The following is a 27,175-nucleotide window of genomic DNA, read 5'->3' on the forward strand; positions in this document are numbered from 1 at the left end:
ATAAACAGTGAAGGGAGAGGATGCCCGCCCCTTAGGACGACTTTTAATTTTCAAATTTCATTTTTTTTACGCTTCCACCCCCTGAAACTGTTACGATTTTGATGAGAAATGAAAAAATGTTCTCTGAACTTCCCCCTCCCCCTTCTTAAAATAGTCCAGATGAAATGTTAAAAATAATGTAAAATTGTAAAATCGCCATAATGCGAACGTTAGCGTGAAACGGTAAGGCTTATTCGAATACGAACTCAGATATTTGAACAGAAAAATCTAAAAGTCACACTTGATGTTTGTTGACTGGACAAAAACGTAAACGATACAATGTATCTCGATAATACGACCAATTACGAGTAATTACGAACGAAATAAATAAATACAAATAATGACGCGAATTTTACATTATTTTTAACACTTTCCCTAATTCGAGAATTATCGAGTAATAATCTAAATTCTAAAACTACTCAAAAATCTAACATGATGAACGTTAATCATGTTTTCTCGAATTTGGTCGCAGTTAAGGATGCTTTGATAGCGGCGATGAACTCGGATAAGCAACTCGATCAGCTACCTGGATCCACAAATTGCCGCGTTAGCATTTTTGAAGAAGATACACCAGTTGTCCAGTGAATCAAACTCAGACATCCGGCAAGCTTGAACACTAGAACTGTCTTCAATTACGTGATGTAGACAGCTGGCATTTTTGTTGGTAGGGTTTTCCAGAGAGATTTCAACGTGTCTCTGGAAACTTAAAAGCAGCTTGTTTGCTGCTGATCGATGATTGAATGGAAATATCACACGTATCGATGTCTGATGACTTTCCCGGAGATCTAGAACCTACAATCGGCGCGTCGTTAGCGACTATGGAACTGATCGCGGTGTCCATAGGGTCTTTCGAATTGAAACGATTTTGGCTACGAACAGCTTCCACGTACGATTTCGGTGAAGCTTCTATTTCAGCCGTGAAAATCTCAATCTCAACACAATTAGCGTGATTGTTCACGTCTTGAGATTTCAAACAATTTTTATCGCGTAAATTTCTCCATCTAGACAGAAGCTCAGTTTCTTCTAGATCGTCGTTAGCGTTTTCAAAATTATCATCGATATCCGAATCTTCGTTCTCATACACTGGTTTTGATGATTTTGGAGAAATTTTCAAATTAGACGGTGATTTCTTCGACGTAGAAGGTGCACTCTTTTTCTTTGGTGTAGACATAGTGCTTTTAGTTTCCTTTGTTTTCGAATCACTGCTACTTTCGTAATCAACTGTTATGAGTTCGAATCTCATGAATCTTATTATGAAATACTTGCTGATTTTCCAAGACAAAGCCAGAGTTTTGCAATCGCATATAAAAAAGTCAGAACTTCGGTTATAAGAAGGATTTCAGGAAATAAAATCCAAAATAATCGACCTGTCTCGCTCCAAAACTCTACAATTGGTTGGTACAGAATTGAGAACATTCCATGGAAAATGACAGAGATAAAAACATAGTGTTCCATTTATTAGACCGGAAGCTGACAAGTGAGTTAAACTTCAAACGATATTTGATAAGACTCCCTATATCATAATCACTCGCGACACTTGAGATAAGAGGAAAGGAGTCATATCGCATTACATTATGTGGATGTTTACATTTAAACACACGATGAATAATCAAGACGTATTGTTGTACTTCACGTCTACGTATTTAGTTTAATATGTGCTGCTGCATAATACGCAGTGGCAATAACACAGCGTAGAGAATGCAGAACCAGGGGCAGGGGTACGAAACGTGCATCGTATCCGGACCGTCTTTTCAATACCCTGATAGAACTTTTCAACTTACTGATTCTAAACGGAGTATTTCCATATTTTTAAATCAAGATATAGAAATAAAAATTTTCTAAATGAAAAATAAGGTACCGAGACCCCTGTATAGGTTGAGCCACCAAAATAAAATATGCTGAAGGGGGAGAGGGGAAAATATCTTCAAACTACCTTCGAAACGAAACGTGCAAATTAAATAAAATTCACGTCACTCGTTTGAACTGTCTAACTGAGAACAAATCATAAAAAGAAGATGTAGTGATATTAAATACGACACGTGCATTCGACTATGGAATAAACGCTGGTAAAAATTTTAAAAATTTATACAAATACGTCTTAATACGTGACCGGTGACGTGCAGTCGTGCACATATTAGGAAGGTGTTGAAGCGAACAGGTGATGAGTATGGTTTACACTCAAGACTCAACGCAGTAAACGCTATAGCTGCTGACGATCGCGGTGATGTTAAAATTTTTCGAATAAAAGAGAGAAACAGTGCATAAGTAATAAGTATTAAAGTACTTGCACAACCGGTTTTTATCATATAAATAAGGCGTCTCCCAGCTCGAATACATTAGGATGATATTTTTCCCCCTTTTAAAAATACTTTATACATTTATCTATAAGGAGCGTTCGAGTAATAAAAACACTACAGCGTTATAAGTACCTACCAACGATAAACGCCCTTCCCTATTGCAGGACGGTGAAGATTTTTATGCTACTACAGATACGTACACGAGAAACGAACATCTCATCACGTGCTTTCATTACATTGAAAAACTTTTAGTTTCGTTTTAACAAAATTCACCGAAAATTTGACGAACTGCTGCGAAAAATTGGACAATTGCAAAAAAAAAGACTCAAGACCGACTTTTAGTCAAATAAAAATCTTTTACGAGCTAATTGATTCACTTTTTGTGAAATATTTGTATAGAAAATTGATGTATTTACAATCGAATCGAATCATTTACGAACGATTAGTGATTGAATAAATTGATGGATTTCTAGGTGAATCATTCGTGAACGGAATAATAATTTTTTGGTGAATCTTTACGAACGAATTGATTCGTATATATAAGTGACTCGTTTGTAAACGAGACGATTCATTAGACCAATTTTTAGTGATTCGTATAGTTAATTTTTGGCGGATCATTCACGAACGAATTGAATAACTTTTTGGTAAATCAGTTAGGAACGAATTGAATAATTTTTAGGTGAATCATTTTCATTTAAAAACAAACTGATTCGTTAAAGTGGCTCGTTCGCGAACGAATCGATTCATTAGATCAATTTTTAGTGATTCATTCACGAACGAATTGAATAATTTTTCAACTTTAGTGAATCATTCGCGAACGAATGAATTCGTATAAGTGACTCGTTCGCGAACGAATCGATTCATATAATTAATTTTTGGTGGATCATTCACGAACGAATTGAATAACTTTTTGGTGAATCATTTACGAACGAATTGAATAATTATCCCACTTTATTGAATCATTCGCGAACGAATTGATTCGTATAATTAGTGTTTGGTAAATCATTTAGGAAAGAATTGATAATTGAATAATTTTTTGGTGAATCATTTTCATTTTTATTTACAAACAAATTGTTTCGTAAAAGTGACTCGTTCGCGAACGAATCGATTCATTAGATCAACTTTTGGTGATTCATTCATGAACGAATTGAATAATTTTTCAATTCTAGTGAATCATTCGCGAACGAATTGATTCGTATAAGTGACTCGTTCGCGAACGAATCGATTCATTTGATTAATTTTGACTGAATCATTCACGAACGGATCAAATAATTTTTCGACTTTGGTGAATCATTCGCGAACGAATTGAATGATTTTTCAACTTTGGTGAATCATTCGCGAACGAGTCGATTCATATAATTAATTTTTAGTGGATCGTTCACGAACGATTTGAATAACTTTTTGGTGAATCATTCGCGAACGAATTGATTCGTATATGTGACTCGCTCACGAACGAATTGATTCATTTGATGAATTACTGGTGAATCATTCACGAACGAAACGAATAATTTTTCAACTTAGGTGAATCGTTCGCGAACGAATTGAATGATTTTTCAACTTTGGTGAATCATTCGCGAACGAGTCGATTCATATAATTAATTTTTAGTGGATCGTTCACGAACGATTTGAATAACTTTTTGGTGAATCATTTACGAACGAATTGATTTGTATAAGTGTTTCGTTCGCGAACGAATCGATTCATTAGATCAATTTTTAGTGATTCAGTCATGAACAAATTGAATAATTTTTCAATTCTAGTGAATCATTCGCGAACGAATTGATTCGTATAAGTGACTCGTTCGCGAACGAATCGATTCATTTGATTAATTTTGACTGAATCATTCACGAACGAATCGAATAATTTTCCAACTATGGTGAATCATTCGCGAATGAATCGAATGATTTTTCAACTTAAGCGAATCATTTGTGATCGAATTGATTCGTATAGTTAATTTTTGGTGGATCATTCACGAATGAATTGAATAACTTTTTGGTGAATCATTTGCAAATGGATTGAATAATTTTTGGTGAATCATTCGCGAACGAATTGATTCGTATAAGTGACTCGCTCGCGAACGAATTGATTCATTTGATGAATTTCTAGTGAATCATTCATGAACGAAACGAATAATTTTTCAACCTAGGTGAATCGTTCGCGAACGAATTGAATGATTTTTCAACTTTGGTGAATCATTCGCGAACGAGTCGATTCATATAATTAATTTTTAGTGGATCGTTCACGAACGAATTGAATAACTTTTTGGTGAATCATTTACGAACGAATTGATTTGTATAAGTGTCTCGTTCGCGAACGAATCGATTCATTAGATCAATTTTTAGTGATTCATTCATGAACAAATTGAATAATTTTTCAATTTTAGTGAATCATTCGCGAACGAATTGATTCGTATAAGTGACTCGTTTGCGAAAGAATATAATAACTTTTTGGTGAATAATTTACGAACAAATTGAATAATTTTTGGTGAATCATTCGCGAACAAATTGATTCGTATAAGTGACTCGCTCGCGAACGAATTGATTCGTATAAGTGACATGTTGGCGAACGAATCGATTCATATATAATTTTTTGGTGGATCACTCACTCACAAATTGCATAATTTTTGGTAAATCATTCACAAACGAATTGAATAATTTATTCGCGAACGAATTGATCAGTATGAGTGACTCGTTCGCGAACGAATCAATTCCTTTAATCAATTTTGAGTGAATCATTCGCGAACAAATTGATTTAAAAGTTAATGAAATAATGAATAATTAATCAACTCAAACAATTCGTTTAAAAACAGATCAACTCGATAATGAACGATTCGTTCAAAATAATCATCGTCACGTTAAAATGAGTCATATTATCGTTTAGAACACTCTGCATGATGAATTTATCATCGATTCGATTTTTGTAGAGGGCCTCAAAGTACACAAACAGACAAAATTATTTTAGAAGCTGAAATTCATTTTTAGATTTTTTGGTAAATTTTTGAGAATTCAAACTTAGGTCAAAAGTGGGAAAAAATGTGGAAAGCTGAAATTTAGTCGGTTTGTACTCTATTTTTAACCTCCAAGTCGATTGCTGATGGTTTCGAACAAAAATTTCAGCTTTCTAGGTCAATTTGGTAAAATTTTGGTTTTTTTTTCTCATTTTAGGTCCAAATTTGAATTTTCCAAAATTCTCAAAAAACCGAAAAATGGATTTCAGCGCCTAAAATTTTGGCCGGAGGGTAATTTTGGAGTCTGCTATCGGCTCTCTGCAGTCTGATTCTTGTATAAAAATAATAATGACGTTTGAAAATTTTACAATTGAATTGGAAAGCAACAATTTATGAATACAAAATCAACTCGATTGGGATTGCTATTTGTTCGTCGATATTTTCCACAAAGATTTAAAAAAAAGTGTATTTTCTGAAAAATGAAGAAAAATTTTCACTTTCAGTAAAAATATCGAATTTTTTCAAGGAAAAAGTAAAGTAAAAATACAGATGTTGAGATTGAGACATTTTATCGAATGGATAAGGATGAAGAAACGAGGGAAAATATGACGCCCGACGCGACATTTACATATAAACGGAAATAATATCCGAGTACGATGCTTTTGAACTTTCAACTTTCAAGTACATACGTACTACGAGCACATCACATCGCATTTTATACATTTCGTGGCTTTCTTCCACTTCAAAGTGCGCCACGAAATCGACTCGTCGACGAGTAACAATCATTAACGCAGGATTAAAGCTACAATTTATTCGGCTACGCGGCGCAGAGAAGAGGATAAAGAAGAGGTTTCAGAAGCGTGATTTTTTGCTCATTTTTCAATACAACAACAAACCAACAATATGCAAACCAGACATTATATATCGTAGGTACGATTCTCATCTTTCGCAGTCGTATTGCCATTAATATAATTGTGAGGGTGGGTATTCGACAAGGCTGCAGTACGCTGGTTACTTGTAGGTACTCGTCCATTGTATTTGTATGTATTTTGTAGGTACATCGATACGATGGTAATGGAGACTGGAGACGCGACGCGACGCAATGCAACAAATTATGTTGTTTTTGTAACGTATACGAGTATCTATATCCAGCCGCCCGACGCCCGAGCATATGTAAATACTCGATACTTACACATTCTCTCGTTCGTTTTATTATTTTTTTCACGAATATCGAGTGGGAAGAGGGATTGCGCCGATTGACGATTCCATTTCCGCGCAAATCTGGCAGAATAACACGATGATGAGATAAAAATCGTGTGTACTTTTTGGTTATAACTGCATCGATTCGAACATGGCACGTTTAAACGATATGATGTAATTTTTACGTATTTATAAGATACTCATCGATCCATCGAACAGGTTTACGCCTCGCCTCAATTCATTCGATACTACAGCCAGATACCAGGCTAGGACTATACAGATCTAGGTACAATATAAACTTTTTGTGCGCGTCTTCTTTCAAAAAAATGCAGATCGGGCGCGGGCGTCGCGTCGACTTAATTATACGCTAAATCTTACGTAATACGCGAAGTACCTACTACAGTATACAATATAAAATCCCATAAAAAAAATTGTACTCTGGTAAATTTCGATAAACGAGGTAAAAAACGCAACAATATAACTTATTGGTAAACCATAATAAAACGTTTAAAATATCTAATGCAAATTTTTCGACATAATTATTGCTCGAGAGCTCGCGGATGTAGTACGTGGTTCTCTTGGTACAATAAGTTACAAAAGGTATAGGCCATAAATATTCATCGATTACACAATGCATGTGAACGTATAAACTCTATAGACAGACGTGAGTTCTGGGTGCCGCAGCGCTCTGTGCAATGGCTATCCCAGACAATATTGGCTACTAAGAGTACTGCATACTCGTGATTATATCGACTGTTTTCAACTTTTCCAAGTCACTAATCGAAGAAATATGTAGTGTAAAAAACTCAATTGGATCGTGAATAAAGATGGATTCGAATTACTATGAATAATTGAACAAGAACATGAAGGCGGATTGAAAAAAATATTGTGGAGTTTGACGAAAATCGCGGCAAGCAAGTTCATTTCGAGAAAGGGGATTGCTCAGAAATATGTTTTTAAACCTCCTAGCTGTACAGGGAGTGGAACTGAGGGATCACAAAACAGGGTAATTTTTGAAAAAAAGAAATAAACAGATGCAATTTGAGTTACTAAATTTCTCTGACCTATTGGGTTTGAAATTTGAATAAAAACCTGGTAAAAATAACAAAAAAATTAAATTTCTCAAAATTCTTCGATCTCGTTGTTTTGTTTATTGTTTAAAAACTTTATCCCCTTTTCAAGAAAAAACTTTCTCCGGCCCTTTCAAACCATATTGAGTACCTAGTAATGGGCCCCTCAAAGTTGAAAAAATCACAAAAAATGAGAATAAATCAAAACCAGAGAACTTTTTTTTCAACATCTCATTTTTTCATTAGAATTATTGTTCTACATAAGTAACTCCTACTTTTTCAAGAAAAAACCTTCGTTGGACCCCCCCCCCCTCCACCAAATGATATCAGTTTTCAAATGTACGTAAAATTTGTATCTGCAGGAGTCCAGGTATAAATCATTTGAACATTTTTCACCTCAGAGCAGAATACTTCTATTAAACAGGCTTCTTTTTTCACTTCTTTTTCAGGTGTTTTTGTACTTTCTTCCCACCCTGAACCACCAAAAAGAATTGGTTTTCGCCTGGGGGGGGGGCTTGGTTCAATAATCCTGGTTTTTTTTTTGCCCAACTTTGCTCATAAGGTTCTGGGGTTTCACCTTGCCAAATTCGCTCAAGTCAAAAGTGTCAATTTTTGATAAAATTGTCAAGTGTCAATTTTTAGTAAAATTGTCAAAAATGACAATTGTCAAAAAAGGTCAACTTTTACCAAAAAAGTCAAAAAAGTTGATTTTTACCAAAATTGTGAGACAGGTCAATTTTTACCAATATGGTCAAAAAGGTCGATTTTTACCAAAATTGTCAAAAAGAAATAGTCACAACAAATCACAAAGGTCAAAAAAAGTCAATTTTGACCAAAATAGTCAAAATGGTAAAATTTTCCAAAATAGTCATAAAGGTCACTTTGAATTTTTACCAAAATATGTAGTCCAAAATGACAATTTTTACCAAAATGGTCAAAAAAAGGTCCAATTTTTACCAAAATAGTCAAAAAGGTAAAATTTTTACCAAAATGGTAAAAAAAAGTAAATTTTTGCCACAATGGCTAAACAGATCAATTTTTACTGACATAGTCAAAAAAGCCAATTATTCCCAAAATTGTCAAGAAGGTTGGTTGCTTTTTACCAAAATTGTCAAAAAGATCAATTTTTACGAAAATTGTCAAAAAGGTCAAAAAATTCAATTTGGACCAAAATAGTCAAAAAGGTAAAATTTTCCAAAATAGTCATAAAGGTCAATTTTTACCAAAATATTAAATATGTGAGTAGTCAAAAATGACAATTTTTACCAAAATGGTCAAAATGGTCAAAAAAGTCAATTTTGACCAAAATAGTCGAAAAGGTAAAATTTCGAGTCATAAAGGTAAATTTTTACCAAAATATTAAATATGTAGGTAGTCAAAAATGATAATTTTCTCACCAAAATGGTCAAAAAGGTCAATTTTTATCAAAATGGTCAAAAAAGGGTCTAATTTTTACCAAAATAGTCAAAAAGGTCAATTTTTACCGACATTGTCAAAAAAGTCAATTATTCCCAAAATTGCCAAAAAAGTCAAATTTTTACCAAAATTGCCAAACAGTCCAGTTCTTGGCAATATTTCCCAAAAATAACACTGATTTTGCCAAAATTGACAAAAAATTCCCTTTAGTTGTAAAAATTGACAGACAGAATCAATTTTAGTCAAGTTGACGAAAAATTGTAATGTTTTTTGTGTAAATTCTCAGGAAATTATTTTTTGTTGAAATAGTGACTTACAATAGTCACATGGGTGCAACTTTTGCCAAAATTGATCAGAAATTTTTGCTTTTTTGCCAAATTATCCAAAAAGCATTGATTTTTGGCTTTCCCGCTGTATATAAAAAGTTCTCTTTTTGTTTCAAAGTTTACCAGGTTTTTTAAAAAAATTGCTTATAAAGTTCTGGGGTTTTTCCATAGTCGAGAATAAAATGTACATTTTTGTCAAAAATTGTCAAAAAGAGTCCATTTTTGGTAAAATTGTCAAAGGGACCAAAATTGTCAGAAAATTCTCGTTTTTTGTCAAAACTGTCAGAAAGAGTCAACTTTGGGCGAGTTGACGAAAAGTTGTAATGTTTTTCGTGAAAATTGTCAGGAAGGAATTTTTTGATGAAAAAGTCAAATGGTCGCAACTTTTGCCAAAATTGATCAGAAATTTTTGCTTTTTTGCCAAATGGTCCAAAAAGCATTGATTTTTTGCCTAAAAGTCCTCTTTTTGTTTCAGAGTTTGCCAAACAAAAGTCCTGTTTTTTTTTTTTGTTTTTAACAAAATTGCTTCAAAAGCTTCTTCGTTTCGTCAAATTTACCCCCCCCCCCCTCCACAAAAAAATTGAACCCATTCAGATACAATAAAACTTGAAAAATCAAAACATAAACGTGAAATAGATTAATTTTTCAACAAATCAAATTATTTTCGGAAATTTGGGAGGGACCAATTTCCGCTTTTTCATCGTGGAGGTAATGGGGGCAAATCAAAAACATAAATAGTGATTTTCTGATGAAAATGAACCAAATCCAAGAATTAAAATTTTAAAAATATAAAATAAACATGAAAATATTCATTTTTTTATTTTTTTTTTTTTTGAGGAAGAGGACACAAGTTTCACTTTTTTATCATCTACAGGGATGAAAATATTTAACAATACTTCTAGATGAAAATGGACCAAATTTAAGCATTAGAAGGTAAAAAAACGAAAAAATGTTAATTTCTCGGATTTCTTATATATTTTGAATACTGGTGGAGAGGGAGGGGGGAGGGACTTCATAACACGACTCATTTTTACTAACATGATTAGAGAAATTTTTCTCACGAAACTCGACAACATTAGGTTTTAATTCCACCAAAAATGACCTTACTTTGAGAACCCTTCGCTCAGCTTTCTGCACAGCTTGACAGCTCAAAACTTCACCGGCCAATTTCCCAATCGAAGCAAATTTCTCTACCACTAATTTTCGTCAAAATCCAAACATTTTTTTTCCAAATCCACAAGGATCGAATCGCGTCAACTGTGCATAAAATTACTCGAAAAACGTATTTTAATTTACATCTGGCTGGGTGCAATAATTTGCGCTGTACTTGCAATTTGCATGAATTTTTCACCAAAGGCATAAATAATGATAATAAGGAAAAGTCTGAAAAAAGGCCACGTTTCTACCGCGTTTAGGATACAAGTACGAAACACCAAACGCGGCGAACAATCGATCGGGCCAAAGTCGACTTTATACTTATAAAAGGAAGAAAAGGAAGTACGACGCGACTACTTTTCCATTCAGGTGCTCGGTTGCAGTTTAATTTTACTTTTTCCTTCTCATTTCTTTCTTTTTTTTTATAGAGGAAAATTAATTTCACTTTACAATCTGGGCAGTGGACAAGTGGACACTGGACACGTGGCATCGATAGCGCTGCCAACACCAAGTACTACATACCACCAATTTACTTGCATCAATATAGACATTTTGGCAGCAAATTACTATACTATACGCCACCCTACAAGCTTCGCCTCCCTATAGACATTCCGCATTCTAATCTAATGGGAACCTCGGTCGGGGTCGTCTGAGGGGTCGAAGTAGCTTGAAACGTCACCCGTGCGTCTGCCATGCCGTTGCCTCGCTATTTTCTTGCACGTGCCATGCGTTCTTTTCTTTACGAAACTATATTGTACTTTCGCAATGGAATTTCATCGATGCTGATGAGATTTGGCAGACGAGTCTGATAGCATATGCGACTGATGTCATAGAGTTTAAAAATTTGAAAAATTGAGCATCCAAACGACTTTAGGTGATTCATTGAATAATAATCTAGGAAGCCTAAGCAAGCAGAACAACATGAAAAAATGGAATAAATAAAGGACATTTTTCGAACATTCAATTTTTGGAAGGGAAGGGAGTGGGGGGGGGGTCATCATTTTTTATGATTTTTTTCAATATTTACTCGAGAATGAAAAATTGTCAATTCGAAATTTGGAAACTTTTAGACATTATTTTCCAATACGTAAACATCAGTTTTTGGTGAGTGAGAAGGAAGAGGAGGAGGAGGAGGAGGAGGAGGAGAAGGAGGAGGAGGAGAAGGAGGAGAAAACAGAACTGTAAACATTTTTTCAGATTGTTTCTTTTAATCCCAATTCCGATATCACTCATACAAATAGAAGACAAAAAAATCAAATTTCTGAAATAAGGAAACAATCAGAAAAATTTTAAAGTTTGATCTTATTCAAGGAAAAAATGTTTTTTAATTCGAAATTTTGAAAATGTCATGTTTTCCTCAATTTTTTAATCACCCGAGGAAAAAATTTTAAAAATTCAAATTTTTGAAGGAAAAAGAGAAAATAAATGCAAAAATTTCAAAACTCGATCTGAAAAATGAAAAAAAAAAACAAAAAAACACGAAAATGTTCTCAGATGTTTCAATTGGGGGGGGGGGAGGAGAAGCCGAATTTTTTCGATTTTTTCATTATTCGAGGAAAAAAATGTTTTCAATTCAAAATTTTGAAAATGTCATCTTTTTCCCCAATTTCTTGATCACTCAAGGAAAAAATTTCAAAAATTCACATTTTTAAAGGAGAAACAGAGAATAAGTAAATGGGAAAATGTCAACGCTCTGATCTGAAAAATGAACAAAAAACACTACATGTTCTCAGATATATCTTGTGGGAGGGAGGGGGGCAAAGAGAAGTCGAATTTTTTCAGTTTTTTCATTTTTCGAAGAAAAAATGTTTTTCAATTCAAAATTTTGAATACTTAATGTCATCTTTTTCCAAACTCGAGAACAAAATTGTAAAAATTCTAATTTTTGATGGAGAAAAAGAAAATAAATGGAAAAATTTCATGAAAAAAATACGACATGATCTCGGATGTTCTATTTTGAGAGGAGGGGGGGGCAAGGAGGAGTCGAACTTTGTCGATTTTTTCATTATTCGAAGAAAAAATGTTCAATTTCCAACTTCTTAATCACTCGAGAAAAAATTTTAAAAATTCAAATCTTCAAATGAAAAACAGAATAAAATAGAAAAATTTTAAAGCTTGACTTGAAAAATGAAAAAACACGACATGTCCTCAGATGTTTCAAAAAAAATGTTGGGGGTTGGGGGGCAAGGAGGTGGTGAATTTTTATTACACCCGGGAGAATTTCCATATAAAATGAATTATTTTTGGCGAAAAGCAGAACAAAACTTATTAAATAATGGGCACTGGTGTGTTATATTGGCATCGATCATAAATTGTGAGGAAATCCATCAATATTGTTAGCGGTTCTCTCATAGTCAGTCACGTTTCCAGTTACACTGATTGCAATCAATTATTTATCACAGAGATATTGTTGCTGTCAATCTGGTACCAGCTTCGTTTCGTTAGCATCTTTCTACAGCAATTTATCCACGTACCTATTTCACTGTGTATTTATTTCATTTGCTACTGTAAGGGTTGTAGGTACTTGTCTTGTATAGTATCTCATATCGATATATCGGATCTACAAATGTGCTCCAAACTCCTACGCGTATACCTTGTAGTCATTCGTAATCCTACCTGCAGTCGACTTTTATTAAATACCTGCTATTTAAATGTGTTTATAGTTGCACAACGTCTGGCGGTCGCGTCAAAATGTAATAATTGAACGCTAGTTAGGGCCACTTGCTCGTTTCCAGAGAATCGAGAATCGAGCTGCAGGCTAAATTATTAAACGATTTTACTACCCACTTTGTACAAGTACCACGGTTGCTGCTGCGGTTGCTACAGTTGTCGAACCGCTAATTATCGCCTTTTTTTCCCAATCCAATCTGCTCGAGTGTAGATATTTTTATAAGATAGTTGATCTCGATACAGTGCTTCTTGAACTGGATTAATCGACGACGATCGTCTTATCCAGCACTATCTTTAGATCTTTGAAAAATGGTCTGGCCGTAGAAATCGATATCGAATTTTTGGATGAAATTTCGTGGTACTTATTTTTCACAGTTCTGTTGCCAGTAGGTATAAGTATTTATAAGTAGATTCGAATTGTTCGCTGGTGATGTGCTTTAATGAGAGGCGACCATCGCATCGTGCGTCTCGTCTTGTCGCCTCACGTCACGTCACATCACGTCACGTCGACGCGACTGTTGCGTCGAGCGTGAAATTACGAGTACATCTAGATAAGAATGCGCGATTTATCGATAATGGCTACGGCATGGCAGCCGGCCAAACGCGCCAACAATGCGGCTGCGGTTCAGCTTTTCGCTTTTACCTGCACATAAAACAATAGACTGCGAGATGATACGCGAACGTTCGAGTACAATTTTACCTTAACGAAGACGCATTCCACGGATCGAAGTGTGAATTGTCGTCTATCGTACGTAATTTGGAATATTTTCACGAGAAAGCCGGAGCTGCCCGTAGTTTAAGTATATATGGTTTGCGTTTTAGTGCTGAATTGAAAATTTGCCATAAAAAACAAAATTGTCATTTGTGGGGTTTGGAATTGACCTCAGACAAGGGAAGGAAGGGGTTGTGAAATTCCTCATTCATTCTGTCAATGAATCATTACTCAGGAAATGAAAATTCCGAAAGAAAGAAAATTTCGATATTATTTTGGGGACAGGGGAAGGGAAGGTGAGAGCTGTCGAAATTTTAAAAATCAATTTTGGGCAAGAATGATGAAAAAATCAAAATTTTACCACATTGACCTGGAAAGCTAAAATTTGGTATTCATTCACGCAGGATTCACCAAGGAGTCATCGAACACTCAAAAAAAATTCCAAAGGCTCTGAGGACATTCTCTTGTTTTTTTCAACATAAATTTACCTAAAAGAGTCAAAATCTCACTTGGTGAATTCTGGTGAATCTGTCGCCAGAAGTCACCAGAATTCACCAAGGAGTCACCAGGCATTCAAAAAAAATTTCAAAGGCTCTGAAGACATCCTCGTGATTTTTCAAAATCAAAAACTCACTTGGTGAATTCTGGTGAATCTGTCATCAGAAGTCACCAGAATCCACCAAGGTTTCACCAGGCATTCAAAAAAACTTTCAAAGGCTCTAAGGACATCCTCGTGATTCTTTCATCATTAATTCACCTTTAAAAACTCAAAATCTCACTTGGCGAATTCTGGTGAATCTGTCACCTGAAGTCACCAGAATTTACCAAGAAGTCACCAGACACTCAAACAAATTTTTAAAGGTACTGAGAACATTCTGGTGGATTTCTCACCAGTAATTCGTGTTGAAAATGAGAATGAACTCATTTGGTGACTTCTGGTGAATATGTTATGTCACCAGAATTCGCCAAGGCTCTGGGAGAATTCTCGTGATTTTTTCAGCATAAATTCACCTAAAAAAAAGTCGACTGAATCACCAGAAGTCACCAAAATTCACCAAAAAGTCACCAGGCACTCAAAAAAAATGTTAAAGGCTCTGGAGACATTCTATCGTTTTTTTCTTCAAAACATGAATTCACCAAAAAAAAAAAAAATGTCGAAAATTCACCTGGTTACTTCTGGTGAATGTGTCACCAGAAGTGGTCCTGAGAACGTTCTGGTGGACTTTTCACCCACAATTCGTGTTGAAAATGACAATAAACCCATTTGGTGACTTCTGGTGGCAGATTCACCAAAAGTCACCAGGATTCACCAGATATTCAAAAACAGTGAGTTTCTAGGGTCAGGAGGATATGTGGTGATTTTTTCATCATAAAGTCACTTAAAAAAAAGTCGAAAACACACTTGGTAGTCACCAGAATTCACCAGGATTCACCAGACACTCAATACTATTTTCAAAGGCTCAGAGGACCGTCTCATATGATTTTTCCATCATAAATGCACCTAAAAAATTCAAAAACTCAGTTGGTGACTGTGTCACCAGAACTCATCAGAATTCACCAAGAAGTCACCGGACACTCAAAATTTTCATTAAAGGTCCTGAGAACGTTCTGGTGGACTTTTCACCAGCAATTTGCGTTGAAAATGACAATAAACCCATTTGGTGACTTCTGGTGACAGATTTACCAGAAGTCACCAGAATTCACCAGATATTCAAAAAAAGTTTCTAGGGTCACAAGGATATTGTGGTGGTTTTTTCATTGTAAAGTGACTTCTAAAGTCAAAAACACACTTGGTGACTTCTAGTGAATGTGTCACCAGAAGTCATCATGTGGTTTGGCACGGTAATTGCGATATTAAAATACTGCTCGTCATTATTTTACCGAGCCCTCTACAAGAACAAGAACGTCATTGCGTTGCAAAGAATCTGAAGGCACATGTCCATAAACATCACTCGACTCTACCTGACTTCCAGTGGAGATGCTGCCGGGGTAATCGCCAATGTCCCCCCTCTCCACCTGCATATCGCCGAAAGGAGTGTAAAATGGCTTCTCAAAAACGATTATCCAGTCGCAGATTATTGCCATTTACCCATGTTACCTTGGCCTGGAGGCAATGCCAGATTGCGCAACACCAAATTTCATGCCCCTACCATGAAAGAATGGCAACAGATATGGAATAATTCAGAAGTCAGCGAATGGACTCACAGAATTATTCCTAATGTTACAAAAACAATAATTAGCGCTCACTAACTCGATTTTTACCTTGGCCAAGCTTTGAGTGGACACGGCTGCTTCCGTTATATTCTACATAAGTTCAAACTTTCGCCATCACCCGACTGCGATTGTGGAAAAATAGAAAAACCGAAACACATATTCGTTAAATGCCATCTACACGCAGCTGATCGTCCTGCAGATCCTCTGGACATCAGTAATCCCATTCACTTGGAATATATGCGGTCAACAGTACGCAAGCTGTGGGAAACAGAGCGGCTATGGCAGACCAGTACACTGTTTCAGCACAGCCGCTTGTAGATAAGCTATAAAGCCGAAATAATCCATTCCCCCCTTTTCCCTTCTTCCCTCCATCAATCAACAACAAGTCGCTTGTATCCTATGTACATCAATATAATGCAACCTGGATAATCATGATTCTAAGATGTATTGTTATTATTAAGATGTAGACTTATTAGATAAACCCCTCCGGTAAATAATAAGCCGTGTCCCGTCAAATAACAATATACTTCCCCTACCAGGCAAGTCCGGACTGGGGTACCATTAAAAAAAAAAAAGGAGTCACCGGGATTCACCAGACACTCAAAACAATTTTCAAAGGCTCAGAGGACTTTCTCGTATGATTTTTCCATCATGAATTCACCTAAAAAAAAGTCAAAAACTCACTTGGTGACTTCTAGTGAAAGTGTCACCAGAAGTCACCAGAATTCACCAAGGAGTCATCGGACACTCAAAAAAATTTTCAAAGGCTCTAAAGACATTCCCTTGTTTTTTTCAACATGAATTCACCAAAAAAAAAAAAAAAAAAAAAAAAAGTAGAAAATTCATTTGGTGACTTCTGGTAGTGTCACCAGAATTCACCAAGAAGTCAACAAACTCTCAATTTTTTTTAAAAAGGTCCCGAGAACATTCTGGTGGGGTTTTCACCAGCAATTCGTGTTGAAAATAACAATAATAATTCCATTTGGTGACTTCCGGTGAATATGTCACCAGAAGCCACCTTGATTCATCAAGGAGTCGCCAGACACTCGAATAAATTTTCAAAGGCTCAGAGGAGATTCTCGTGATTTTTTCAACATAAAAATCCACCTAAAAAAAAAGTGGAAAACTCACTTGGTGACTTCTGATGAATCTGTCACCAGAATTCACCCGGATTCACCAAGGAGTCACCAGACACTCAAAAAATTTCCAAAGGCTCTGAGAACATTCTCTTGTTTTTTTCAACATACATTTACAAAAAAAAAATGTCGAAAATTCACTTTCTGACTTCTGGTGAATGTGTCACCAGAATTCAACAAAGGTCTATGACCCAATGAAGTTGGAAAACTTAAAATCTACTTCATACCCCACATTTCAACAATGCTAAATCTATTGGAGGCTTTTTCTAACCGTTCAGGAACCTCCAGTCATATTTTTGGAAATCCCAGGTTTTCAAAAAGTGTCTTAAAAATCGTCCAAATCGACTTCAGCACGTCGTATAAATGCGATTGGTGCATGTTAATTGTTAATGGCCAATTTGATCAATCACACAAAAGTTTTCCAAAATCGAGTTCTGCCAGTTCGCAAACGTTCCCATCTCCAGTGATTTCACTATCGAGAATTTGGAAATATAAGGTTTTAAATTAGCAAAAACCGATTTTGGAAAATTGCTGGGTAATTGGATAAATGGATCACTAACACGCATCAATCGCGTTTATACGAGTTAAAAAGTTGAATAGGGCAGCTTTTATAGTAATTTTTGAAAATTCGGAATTTCCAAAATATCGCTGGAGGCTGCAGAACGGCTTAAAACCACCTGCAGTATGACTCAGAATGTTAAAATTAACGTAATAAAGCCAATTCCAGTTTTTCAACTTAATTCAGTAAACTTTTGTAAAAATTTCGACAATCAAAAATCTGCTGGAGGCTCCAGAACTGCTCAAAACAGTTCAAAATCTTCACCAAACGATTCGGGTGGTCAAAAATAGGACATATACCAAATTTCAACTTTCTAGGTAAATTTGGTGAAATTTTGATTTTTTTCAATTTTGATTTTCAAAAATTCTCCAAAAATCAAAAAATACACTTTAGCTTCTGAAATTCTGGCTGGTAATGTATGTATTTTTGTATTCTCTTTCGACTCAGCTTTTTCCAGTTCAAAAATTTTTCCAAATATGTAGAAAAATGAAATCATTCATTACCAGTTCAATTTCGATGCTTAGAAAAATGGCGAAAAGTACAAGGTGTCAAACAATCAGTACAACACCAAAAATAGGACAAAAGCTGGACTTTCAAAAAGACATTTTTCAAAATTTCGTTTTTCAAGAAAGCAAGTGGGACGAAATTTTCTCAAAATCATAAAATTTCGAGTCCAGATTCACCTGCCTCCTTCCCCTTCACCCTTCAAAAAAAATCACCATCATTCGCCAACACTAATTGAAACCTCCAGTAAAATGTAAACTCGTCCAATCCACAATAAGTGGCACACAATCGATGGCGATCAGCTTCGTTTAACAATCGAGTAAGTGTAAACGGACTATTTTTTACCTCTTTGCATCTTTTTCTTTTCCTCAAACGTGTAGAAAAAATCGTCTCACACAATCATCAATTGACCGAATTTTTTGCTATAACGATGACGCAGCCGATCAATCCGCAAAGCAATAGTGCGATGATTTTGTAAAATTACAAGGAAATTTTACCGACTCTCCAGTCTCCAGCTCAGCCCGGCCGCTGGCGAAAGAGAAGTGCGAAAAAAAACAACGCACGTTGAAACGAAATTGAACGTGATTATAACGATGACGAAACGTATCGTCTCGTCAATAAAAATAAAATGAATAGATCTAGTACTACGCGATTGTTCGAGCGAAACGCGTCAAATTAAACGAAATCTTCACTCGACGAACAAAAACCAATATTTATCCAGTAAGTATATAAGAGTATAATATCTAGCTAGGTACAACCTAGGTACTTTTTTTTTGCAACAAAAAAATAATAATAAAGAAAAACGCACGTCTCGCGAACTACTTATAGATGTGCAATTATTTCCCCTTTCGATAGGTTAGGTATACGAAAAACATCACGATTTTGATCTTTATCTATCGAGATGATGTCGACTGAAAAATCCTACATAAAAAATGGCGAGGCGAAAAGAAAACGAAATTTGCTCGAAATCAGGGTAGGGATAATAATGTTTACAAAGATATGTACTACATATGTATGATTCTTACCTTACACAAAGCAACACCGGTATCTAATCTGTCCATAAAATTATTCACATTTATGTACAGATCGGGGTACAAAATATTCAACCATTCGGCTAAATCTTCTTTCATAGCGTATAAATATTCTTCGCTGGACTTGAAAGGTCTAAAAGACCTTTGCTCCACCATCACGGCCATTCTGTGAACAAAAAGAAACAACACCGGATTAATTAGTATACATATAAACGAGTCGATAATTTCTTTATTCCAAGTAAAAAAAAACACAATAAACGAAATTGAAAATAATAAATTTGTACGCGAAATTACGTTCGAATCTAAACAAAAAAGTGAACAGAGGGATAGAAGGGGGAAAAATAATAAAACGAAAAAGAAGAAAGCAAAGCAATGCAAAAAAAAAACAATAAGAAAATAAAATCCAACTCGTGCGTCGATTCCCAATATCGTGTTACAAGAACAATACGTTTCGCTACCGATGACACGACATCGCGGTTACCAAAGAAGAATATTCCTCTATACTATCTCGAGATGAATAAACAATTAAGACCATCGTACTACCTCTACCATGGTTGTCGCAATCGTAATAAGTAAAATAACTATACAACTCGTATAGACAATCGTATAAATAAAAACAAAAACAAAAAAAAATTCAAGGGAAAAACAAAACAAAACAATTACATATTACTTATAGAGGAGAAAAAGGCTAAAAAAAAAGAAATACTGACACGCTATAGCGATTTTTTTTCTCTTAGATAATTTTTTTTTTTTTTTTTTTAATAAGTCGTTAATGATGATAGAAGTACGCCACGTTAATCGAGTCTCTTTCGCGATAATTGGTCGAAAGTTTCTAGGAATTTGCTACCGCAATAGTTGCAAAAACTTGCGATGAAAAAACAAAACGATCCTTCTAATGATGGTAATTATCAACTCAATGGTGGGTATTCGTATACCTACGTTCACATCGTCTTATAATAAAACAAACCTTTCAACAGAATGCCACCTGCCAATCACTTTTGACAGAGTGAAGAGACAGTGATAGTGAATTGATTTTAATAATATTGCGAATATTTCTGGGCGCGTCTCGTTTTGGAAGTTGGAACTAAATTCCCCCAATTTCGATTGATTTGGACTATTAGAGTCTTCGAGAGATTTTTATTTTTAATAATTTTTCGAAGTTCTAGCAACAGCGTGAAAATAAATTTAGGAAGCTAAAAATTCCAAACAAATTTCATTTTCATAAAAAAATTTTTTTATAATTAAAAAAATGATTTTTTTTATCAAAATTTTTAAAACAGAATTTTATTTTTCAATTTTTGAGAAATATACTTATTCAAATTCAAATTTTGGCTCATTTTTCGTTGAAGAAAAAAAGAAAGAAAATTTGATCAAACTGAGATATAACGCTCTTTGCACTTTTTCTATTTTTTAATCTCCACCCTTTCTAGTCCGGCATATGACAATAGGAGTAATTGCACCCCCCCCCGATCCTCCGGGACAACTTTTTTCTTAAAGGGGATATCAATCGCAGATTTTGCGTTTTCACATGAGACTTGCACGAACTTTTTCAAACTTTACAAAGGTAGATCGAAAGATCATGCAAAAATTTATCACCTGTCAAAATTTCAAGTGCTAAAGTGCGTTTTTCGATTTTTGGTGAATTTTTGAAAATCGAATTTAGGCCAAAAATGAGGGAAAAAATCAAAATTTCACCTAATTGACCAAGAAAGATGAAATTTGGGATATACCCTATTTTCAACATGCCAAATCGATTGGAAACGGTTTCAATCCGTTTTGAGCAGTTTTGGAGCCTCCAGCAGATTTTTGAAACTCGAAATTCCCATAAAATTTCATCAAATTGGAGTTGTAAAGCTAAAATTTATTCTAAAAACTAATTTCAATACGCTACGAAGTACTGCAGGTAAATTTCAAGTCGTTTTGGATCCTCCAGCGACTTTTTGAAAATTCCTGCAGCCTCCAGCAGATTTTTGAAACTTTAATTTTTCACAAAATTTCATCAAATGGAGATGGAAAGCTGAAATTTACTCTACACTCCAATTTTATCACCCTCTGAAGACGACTTCTGGTGGATTTCAAGTCATTTTAGAGCCTCCAACGACTTTTTTGAAAATTACTGGAGCCTCCAGCAGATTTTTCAAACTTTAAATTTTCACAAAATTTTATCAAACCAAGATGGAGAGTCGAAATTCATTCGGCAAACTAATTTCAATACGCTACGAAGTTGACTGCTGGTGAATTTCAAGTCGTTTTGGAGCCTCCAGCAACTTTTTGAAAGATTGTATGACTTTTTTTGGAAAATTGAAATTTCCTAAGAGTAGCTGGAAGCTTTAAAACCATTTGAAACCACCATATTGTAGTCTGCGAAGTAAATTTCAGCTTGCCAACTCCATTTTGATATGTAAATTTATGTTGGGAAAATTTCAAGTTTCAAAAATCTACGGGAGGCTCCAGTAATTTTCAAAAAAATCGCTGGAGGCCCTAAAATGGTTTGAACCCACCTGAAGTCGTCTTCAGAGGGGTGTTAAAATTGGAGTGTAGAGTAAATTTCAGCTTTCCATCTCCATATTTTGATGAAATTTTGTGAAAATTTAAAGTTTCAAAAATCTGCTGGAGGCTCTAGTAATTTTCAAAAAAAGTCGCTGGAGGCCCTAAAATTACTTGAACCCACCTGGAGTCGTGTTCAGAGAGTGTTCAAATTGGAGTGTAGAATAAATTTCAGCTTTCCATCTCCATTTGATAAAATTTTGTGAAAATTTAAAGTTTCAAAAATCTGCTGGAGGCTCCAGTAATTTTCAAAAAAGTCGTTGGAGGCTCTAAAATGACTTGAAATCAACCAGAAGTCGTCTTCAGAGAGTGTTAAAATTGGAGTGTAGAGTAAATTTCAGCTTTCCATCTCCATTTGATGAAATTTTGTGAAAAATTAAAGTTTCAAAAATCTGCTGGAGGCTGCAGGAATTTTCAAAAAGTCGCTGAAGAATCCAAAACGACTTGAAATTCACCTGCAGTATTTCGTAGCGTATTGAAATTAGTTTTTAGAATGAATTTTAGCTTTACAACTACAATTTGATGGAATTTTGTGGGAATTTCGAGTTTCAAAAATCTGCTGGAGGCTCCAGAACTGCTCAAAACGGGTTGAAAGCGTTTCCAATCGTTTTGGCATGTCGAAAATAGGGCACATCCCAAATTTCAGCTTTCTTATTCAATTAGGTAAAATTTTGATTTTTTCCCTCATTTTTGGCCTAAATTCGATTTTCAAAAATTAACCAAAAATCGAAAAACTCACTATAGCACTTGAAATTTTGACAGGTGATAAATTTTTGCATGATCTTTCGATCTACCTTTGTAAAGTTTGAAAAAGTTCGTGCAAGTCCAATGTTAAAACGCAAAATCTGCGATTTCGGCTGACCTGTCAATCAAAATGGCCGCCATTTTGTAAGTAAGGCCAACTTTTTTTCTGGCAAGTTTGCTCTAAAATGTTCCTTAGGATGTCCCCTTTAAGAAAAAAGTTGTTCCGGAGGATAGGGGGGGGGGGTGCAATTACTCCTATTGTCATATGCCGGACTATTATACGAGTACTACATTTTTGTTTGCCAATTAAAAAAGTACTTTTTAAACAGACAAGACGAAAATCAATCCTTTTTGGATGTTTGGGGTGGAGAGGGAGGAACGAAAGGACTATGGAGTACAACTTTCGAGAATTACTATGTCCCTAAAACAGAAATGACAAAAAAAAGGCTCGCCTACAGCGATTTTCAAATTATAAAAAATTCACAAAAAATCGAGAAAATTATTTTCAGCAGCTAAAAATTTTGTTAATGAAGATTTTGAGTACACTTTTCCAAAAATTCAACATTTCAACTTTCATTACTACTCGTAAAATGGGACCCCAACACAGCATCGTCGATCCATTAAATTTCCACCTTTTATATTATTCAATAGCTGGATTTTCTTCACCTTTTCCTTATCCGATTCACACGCTTGCGTAACTTCCATCAGCAATTTCAATCTTCAAAGCGTTTAACGAACTCGCGAAGCATAATTTGAAAGCTCTCGGCTCGTGTCACTGTACATTATACGAGCAGAAAATTAAGTTCACAAGGTGACGCCTGACGCAGCCTGGCATACTTCGTAGGTCGACGAAAAATATAGCTAACTATACTCACGACGACGACGAGTAGGTACGTACAAAACATCAATAAGGCATTAACTCGGTAACGAGTAAAAAATTTTCAATAAACCGCGCAATTATCCGGCGAATCATTCTTCGAGAGTTTAGTTTTAATTACCATTTTGAACGCAGCATCGATCTTGGTGGTGCGTTTGGAATTTTAAATGAGTTCTTCTTATTGTAAAAGTATTAACGCGTAAACCATCTAAACACGTTCAACCAGCCTAATAACTGCGGATCGTTGTGTTCTTTTATAAAAACGTGTCAAGTTTATTCGACTGTAACCACCGGAGAAAGGGTATGAAAATTTGATTTTTTTTTGTATCGTATTGAACAAGTAGGTGTGCTTTTTTCCACACGTTCCAATCAATAGGCTATTCAAGTAGGTGCGTATGAAAATGGTTTTATGTAAAGCTTGCTTTTTCAGAACAGGGGGCAGTGGGGCAGAAAAAAAAAACTTTTTTAAGAACTTGCCAAGATCACACATCACTGGCTATATCGTCGTCGTTGTTGTGGTCGCAGCTCCTTTACAGGAGATAGCTACATTTCCAATTTTGATGTTTACATTCTGTTCCCAGTACAGATTCCTCATTATTCACAGGACTTTGTCATCAACATTGTACTTCTTTAGGATCTTCAACATCCTCTCATGGTTAACACGATCAAATGCCTTTTCATAATCGATAAAACATGCAATCATTTCCCTGTTAGCATTCAGTGATCTCTGAATGATCACTTTCAGGATATTACATCTCTGGTCCCTTTCTGTGCTACGAAGCCATTTTGAGTTTCACTGAGGTTCTTATCAATCTTGTTTTCTATTCTGGGATTTATGATGGTGAGTAGCAGCTGTAAAGCGTGGCTCATTAATGCGATGTGTACTCTGAGCATTTTTGCAAGGTTTTTTTGGTATTGGTACAAAGTTAACTGCTTTGAAGTCCTTGGGTAGCACGTCTTTATCAGACATTAAAAGCTCCTTTTTGTACCATGGTGTTACATGCTTGATCAAGTCTGCTGGTATGAGGTCTTCTCCCATTGCCTTGTGGTTTCTGGCTCTCTTTGCTGCATTCTTCAGCTCCCACATTTCTATTCATGATGCCTCCTCAGTGGATGTAACTTCAATTTGTGCATGGTCATGTATCATCTTCATATAGTTCTTCTAATAGTCTATCCAGACCTCTTCCATTTCTCAGTCAATTATTGACGCAGTATTTTCCATCTTTCCCCCGCATATACGCTATTCCACTTTTCTTTTTCTTATGGGTGGCTATCATTTGTTGTACCTTAGTATGCAATTCTCTGGAGTTGTGTTTTCTATCCAGATCCTCAATTTCTTGACATTTTTCTATATACCACAGCTAGACATCAATGACACCCACGTCAATACCCTGCTATTTGCTGATGATCAGGTGGTCTTTGCTGAGGCAACGAAGATGACTTGCAGAGAGCAATGCACAACTTTCAGAAAGTCGCTGATAAATATGGAATGAGAATCTAGCAGCCGGTACGCAGTAAAATCATTGTAAATGGACTGCCAGTGGAACAAGTTAAAAGCTTCAAATATCTCGGATGTGAGCTTTCATATGAAGGAGAAGTCGACGCACAACTTAAGATCAATAAATTCTTAAGAGTAAGCAGAGCAGTAAACCGAGCCATTCCTCCAAGAAAAGTCAGAGCCGAAACTTGAATAAGAATCTACAATGCTGCTATATGTTAAACATGGACGATGAGAAAGGATATAAAAAGCAGAGTAACCACAGTTTGGACCGGGCACTACATAGAGGGCGCTAGTGAGCTGGCAAATGTTTACATTTTTCAGACGGGGCTTTTCTTATCAACGTTTATGAAAGCATTAATTTCAAGGGTTAAAACTGAAAAAATAATTCGATGTACATTATTTTTACAATTATTATTGCATATTAATCATGACCGAATCATATTTTCATTTGTAACTAGTAAATCCAACGTTTTGGTAAAATACAACTGATAAGAAAGGGTTAAGAAAAAAGCACCATCTGAACTCTAGAACAATGAACACACTGGCGTCCTCTATGAGAGAGACTGGTCCGAGTGGAAATGAGATTTGTGCGAGCCCCAGCAGGATATATGAGACGAGATAGGAAAAGAAATGAAGACATCCTGAAGGAGCTAAGAGCAGAGCCAATCATTAGACGAGTCAAAGATTACAGAAAGAAATGGTGAAAACACGTTGATAGAATGCAGGGCTTGAAAACCGGATAGATATCACTCTCAGTTTTGGTTTCAGTTTTAGGTTTTTTGAAAAAGTAAAGGTTTTGGACGTTTTGGTTTTGGTTTCTTGAAATATTATCTCTCTCGTTCTGGTTTTGGTTAAAGATTTTGATTTCAAAGGAATTGGTTTCGGGTTTTTCCTTTCTTCTCCATTTTTTAGAGGGAAGAAGGCCAAGAAAATGATCACTTTTTCAAATACTTTGTGTATGTGACTAGAAAGTGGCATCCCTTTGGCAGTGTCAAAATTGTCAACTTTTCTAGTTTTCACCTATAGCATCAGTTTTTACTTTATTTTTTACCAAAAATGCAGTATTAATCAAGCTAATTACCTGAAAAATTCCAAAACCAAAACCAATTCAGTTTTTAATCAGTTATGCTCTCGGTTTCAGTTTTGAATTTGAGAAAACAACGCTCCCGGTTTCAGTTTTGGCTTCAGTTGTGGGAACATAACGCTCCTGGTTTCGGTTTTGAGCAATTTTAATCGGTTTTTGAGGGTTTTGGTTTCAGTTTGCAAGCCCTGATAGAATGCCTGATGAACAGTCCCCTCGAAAAGTCAAAGAACACACTCCAACTAGCAGGAGGAGCAGAGGAAGACCAAAGAAAAAACTTGATGATACATCAGCAAGTAATTCTTCTATAGTTTCCCAGATGGGCTGAACAGCTCACTAGGTCAAAGTTCAATGATGATGATGACCACTGATTTTTGACCATTTTGCACATTCCCATGATCCACAGTGGTCCGAAATGAAGAAGTAGCGGCCAAAATTCAAAAAATCCTCAGATTGAACAAGTCTCAAAAGTTGATTACGAATATGTAGCAGTTTTCTACATTATATTCCACGTCCCTTTCTGTGATTTCTAACACTTTTCCATTATTTTGCTTGCCTACAGAAATGAATGAATTGAAGTACCTCAAAATAGTCAAAAAAACTGCTAACTTCAAAATGCTGTAAAGCATGTCAATTTTAATTTTTTTCAAAACTTTATGGGTTTATATCAAAATATGGACATTTTTGAGTATAAAAATCGTTGATTCCATTTTTTCAAAAATATTTTGGTTTCTAGCATGCTCATCACAAAAAAAACTCATTTTTTTGCTATTTTCAAGGTAAAAGTTTTTTTTAAAAAAAAACCAAGCTGACTCAAGGTGAAATATCACATCCCTGGGGTACTATGGCATGTAAAGAAAAACATCCCTGAAAAATTGGCTGCCCCAACCTGCCCCATTTGAAAAAATTGCTATGTAAAGTTGCATAAATGCTGTTTTTCTTATTTTTTTAAAAACATTTTCAAGTAAAAAATTACTACAGGAATATGAATACTAAAATTGACTTTAGTGACCCAAAAAAAACATATTTCGATACCCTCACGAATTTTTCAAAATTTCATGTTTTGGACCACCCTCTCCCTCCTTTGAGGGCTCGTTTTGAGGTTAGGGGTAAAATAAATGCCAAAATCGACTTCAGCGACCTAAAAAACC

At 35.3% G+C, this 27,175-nt stretch overlaps 1 protein-coding gene across 2 annotated transcripts in view; it reads right to left on the minus strand.

Annotated features, from left to right (window-relative positions):
- The window catches only part of LOC135843707 (GAS2-like protein pickled eggs), a 167,766-nt gene that overhangs the window by 118,005 nt on the left and 22,586 nt on the right, over positions 1–27,175 (minus strand). For both annotated transcript variants that reach the window (XM_065361669.1, XM_065361668.1), the window contains exon 2: positions 19,269–19,440. In XM_065361669.1, the coding sequence (XP_065217741.1) occupies positions 19,269–19,439 (171 nt within the window). In that variant the 5' untranslated portion in view covers position 19,440. The remainder of the gene's footprint in view (positions 1–19,268; positions 19,441–27,175) is intronic.

Source organism: Planococcus citri, chromosome 4 (genome assembly GCF_950023065.1).
Source record: "Planococcus citri chromosome 4, ihPlaCitr1.1, whole genome shotgun sequence".
Lineage (NCBI taxonomy): Eukaryota > Metazoa > Arthropoda > Insecta > Hemiptera > Pseudococcidae > Planococcus > Planococcus citri.